This window comes from Gorilla gorilla, chromosome 4 (genome assembly GCF_029281585.2).
Source record: "Gorilla gorilla gorilla isolate KB3781 chromosome 4, NHGRI_mGorGor1-v2.1_pri, whole genome shotgun sequence".
Lineage (NCBI taxonomy): Eukaryota > Metazoa > Chordata > Mammalia > Primates > Hominidae > Gorilla > Gorilla gorilla.
The window spans coordinates 10,434,372-10,437,912 of record NC_073228.2 but is presented as its reverse complement, the minus strand read 5'-3'; the positions used below and the strand labels follow the sequence as shown (position 1 = coordinate 10,437,912).

Below are 3,541 nucleotides of genomic sequence, written 5' to 3'. Positions count from 1 at the left end.
CGAAGTACAAAGGGTACTCGCTGAGCCTCTTACACCAGGTGAGGCCCTCGTTATTGGTAGATACTGAGTTCCAGGATTCAGTAACTAGCCAACTCCATGACTGCTGTGCTCTTAACACAAAGTAAAACTATCTCATATCCCATGTCCACCTGAGGGCCGGGGGGAAACTGCTACGGCAGGCCCCTGCTGATTCAGGTGGTTATTTTATGCCAAACATTTACCCAAGATGTCAAGTCATCTAGTTTTTCCCAAAAAACGGAAAAAGCCGTCTCAGGACTTCCCTCCCAGCCTGCTTATGATGTTGCTTCAGTTATTTCCAACACCCAAACTCACTAGGCTGCCTTGTTCTTGCACTTTCGGTTTGGAAGAAATCAAACTGCTCAGTTTATTGTTAAGCCGTTTTCTCACCAGCCCACGAAGCCAAGCTGAGCAGCACCCACCGCCCCCACCCCCAAGACTACCCAATACTTCCAGGTCAGTCTGTCTTTCCCAGCCCACTTGCTACTTCCCCAAACAGGAGCCATTCATCGGTTACGGCAGCACTTTTATTTTTCCTTACACAATGACGTGTTGCTGGGGCCTAATGTTCTCACGTAACAGTAGAAAACCAAAATTTGTTGTCATCTCTTTAAAGAATCGAGAATTGCGTACAAAAAAAACCTTACATAAATTAAAAGAATGAATACATTTACAGGTGTAAATGCAAACCACTTCCAACTCAAGGCAAGTAACAGCCCACGGTGTTCTGGCAAAAGACATCAGCTAAGAAAGGAAACTGGGTCCTATGGCTTGGACTTTCCAACCCTGACAGACCTGCAAGACAGAACAACTGGTTCTTGCCAGCCTCTAGAGAAATCCCAGAACACTCAGCCCTGACACGTTAATACCCTGCACAGATCAGAGGCTGCTGGCCACAGACTCACCAAGCCACAGACCTGTCTTCCACAAGCACGTTCTTACCTCAGCCACGAAGTGACCAAGCCACATGTACTAAAGGTTGAACTCAAAGATATGTACAGGGTATTAAACAAATACCAAGGGGAACAGTTAACTTGAATACAAGGTCAAAATCAGCAACAAGTTCTACAATCCAGTGCTGATATCAGATACAAGCTTCAAGGACAATTTCTTTTCGAAGGCTTATTCCAGTTTCGTGAGGCTAGCATGAGGTGTGTGCATTTGCCAAGGGCAAATTTCTATTCTCAATTAACCCATGCAGCAAATGCTACGCATCTGCTGAGTCCGTTTAGAAGCATTTGCGGTGGACGATGGAGGGGCCCGACTCGTCGTACTCCTGCTTGCTAATCCACATCTGCTGGAAGGTGGACAGTGAGGCCAGGATGGAGCCGCCGATCCACACCGAGTACTTGCGCTCTGGGGGTGCGATGATCTGCAAAGACAGCCAGGCATGGCTTCAGCTCGCAGAGCGCCCCCCCCAGTCAGGTCTCCCGAGCCAGGCAGAGGGCCACCAACCCCTCGACTCACCTTGATCTTCATGGTGCTGGGCGCCAGGGCGGTGATCTCCTTCTGCATCCTGTCGGCAATGCCTGGGTACATGGTGGTGCCGCCCGACAGCACCGTGTTGGCGTACAGGTCTTTGCGGATGTCCACGTCACACTTCATGATGGAGTTGAAGGTGGTCTCGTGGATGCCGCAAGATTCCATGCCTAGGGGACAGAGCCCTCCCTTAGTGATGCTGTGTCGCCCAGGATGAAAGAGCAGAAACCTTTAGCTCACAACACCTACCCAGGAAGGAAGGCTGGAACAGCGCCTCCGGACACCGGAACCGCTCGTTGCCAATGGTGATGACCTGGCCATCGGGCAGCTCGTAGCTCTTCTCCAGAGAAGAGGAGGATGCGGCGGTGGCCATCTCCTGCTCGAAGTCCAGGGCGACGTAGCACAGCTTCTCCTTGATGTCGCGCACGATTTCCCGCTCGGCCGTGGTGGTGAAGCTGTAGCCTCGCTCGGTGAGGATCTTCATGAGGTAGTCGGTCAGGTCCCGGCCAGCCAGGTCCAGACGCAGGATGGCGTGGGGGAGGGCGTAGCCCTCGTAGATGGGCACCGTGTGGGTGACCCCGTCTCCAGAGTCCATGACAATGCCAGTGGTACGCCCAGAGGCGTAGAGGGACAGCACGGCCTGGATGGCCACGTACATGGCCGGAGTGTTGAAGGTCTCAAACATAATCTGAGAAGGGACAAGGGGAGGCTTAGTCAGGGACAGAGACCCACGGCCACCCCATGCTCACACGCCACAACATGCCGCATGCCAGTGTGATGTGTGGAGAAAAGAAAAGAACGCAGGCAGAAACCAAATGAGAAACCTGGAGGCTTCAGGGAGGAAATGCCGGGAGAGGAACAGAGCCTGGAACAGCGAAAGAAACACTTAAATGTCAGAAATCAAGCCGGGCAGAAAATGACTGGGGAAAGGACGGGAGGAGCACGGGCGTCGGCCGAGCCTCACCTGAGTCATCTTCTCTCTGTTGGCCTTGGGGTTCAGGGGGGCCTCGGTCAGCAGCACTGGGTGCTCCTCCGGGGCCACGCGCAGCTCGTTGTAGAAGGTGTGGTGCCAGATCTTCTCCATGTCGTCCCAGTTGGTGACGATGCCGTGCTCAATGGGGTACTTCAGGGTCAGGATGCCACGCTTGCTCTGGGCCTCGTCGCCCACGTACGAGTCCTTCTGGCCCATGCCCACCATCACGCCCTGCGGGGGACGACCCGTCAGCCTCGCCAGCGACACGGAACCCACCCCGCAACGCAGAACCCAGGAGCCCCGCGGCGCCATCCACTCACCTGGTGTCTGGGGCGCCCGACGATGGAAGGAAACACGGCTCGGGGAGCGTCGTCCCCAGCAAAACCCGCTTTGCACATGCCGGAGCCATTGTCAATGACCAGCGCGGCGATCTCTTCTTCCATTGCGACCTGCCCGGAAAAGGATGGACTCAGGCGGGCGCGTCTGGAACACAGTTCCCTCCCCACGGCCCACTAATGCCCTCCCGCGGGGAAGCATCAGCCCTGCCCCAACCCCAGCGGCCGTGGCCTCCAAGACCGCAACCGCCTAGAACCCAAGGCCGGGCCTTTTACGTAACGTCCACGGCTCGGAACTCTGCGCTGCGGCCGGGCCCCGCCCTGGACCCCCGGCGCCCCCCAGCCCCGTCCGTCTGACCCGGCCCACCCCGCCTTTTGTTCCCGGGGAAGGCGCGACGAGGCCTCGGCAGCTGGAAACGGGGCCAGCCGAGATCGGGGGGCGCAGGCCTGAGACGTGCAGCTCAGGCCCCGGGGCGGGGCGCTTACCGGCAGAGAAATGGGACAGCGGAGCGGCGGAAGAACAAAGTACGAGAGCTGGCGGCGGCGACTGAGACCGACCGCGGCCTCCCCCGCCGTTATTTAAGCAGAAGCGGCGCGCCCGCGCGGCCCGGCGGCGCGCGCGGCCCCAGAACATGTCCATATATGGCGATCTTTCCGAAAGCCGGGCACCCATTGGGCCGCCCGGCAGGGACACGTGGGGCCCCTGCCCGCCCCGCCCCCAGCCCGCACCGCCTCC

The 3,541-nt window shown here is 57.5% G+C and overlaps 1 protein-coding gene across 2 annotated transcripts; it reads right to left on the bottom strand.

Annotated features, from left to right (window-relative positions):
- Positions 1 to 527: 527 nt before the first annotated feature.
- On the bottom strand, positions 528 to 3,426 carry ACTG1 (actin gamma 1). 2 transcript variants are annotated; one of them, XM_004040824.5, is made up of 6 exons: positions 3,292 to 3,426; positions 2,791 to 2,919; positions 2,462 to 2,701; positions 1,747 to 2,185; positions 1,486 to 1,667; positions 528 to 1,390 (listed from the first exon to the last, which is right to left on the bottom strand). In XM_004040824.5, the coding sequence occupies exons 2-6, from the start codon at positions 2,911 to 2,913 to the stop codon at positions 1,247 to 1,249; spliced, it is 1,128 nt and encodes a 375-aa protein (XP_004040872.1). In that variant the 5' UTR covers positions 2,914 to 2,919; positions 3,292 to 3,426; the 3' UTR covers positions 528 to 1,246. The 2 variants fall into 2 exon arrangements, with proteins under 2 accessions (XP_004040872.1, XP_055245423.1); XM_055389448.2 differs by having other exon boundaries at positions 528 to 1,667.
- Positions 3,427 to 3,541: the final 115 nt, after the last annotated feature.

Coding starts and splice junctions, on each gene's coding strand:
- ACTG1 (XM_055389448.2), bottom strand. CDS start 2,913: ATGGAAGAAGAGATCGCCGCGCTGGTCATTGACAATGGCTCCGGCATG. Junction 2,186..2,461: donor ACAGAGAGAAGATGACTCAG/GTGAGGCTCGGC, acceptor GTCCCTTCTCAG/ATTATGTTTGAGACCTTCAA. Junction 1,668..1,746: donor GTTCCAGCCTTCCTTCCTGG/GTAGGTGTTGTG, acceptor TCTGTCCCCTAG/GCATGGAATCTTGCGGCATC.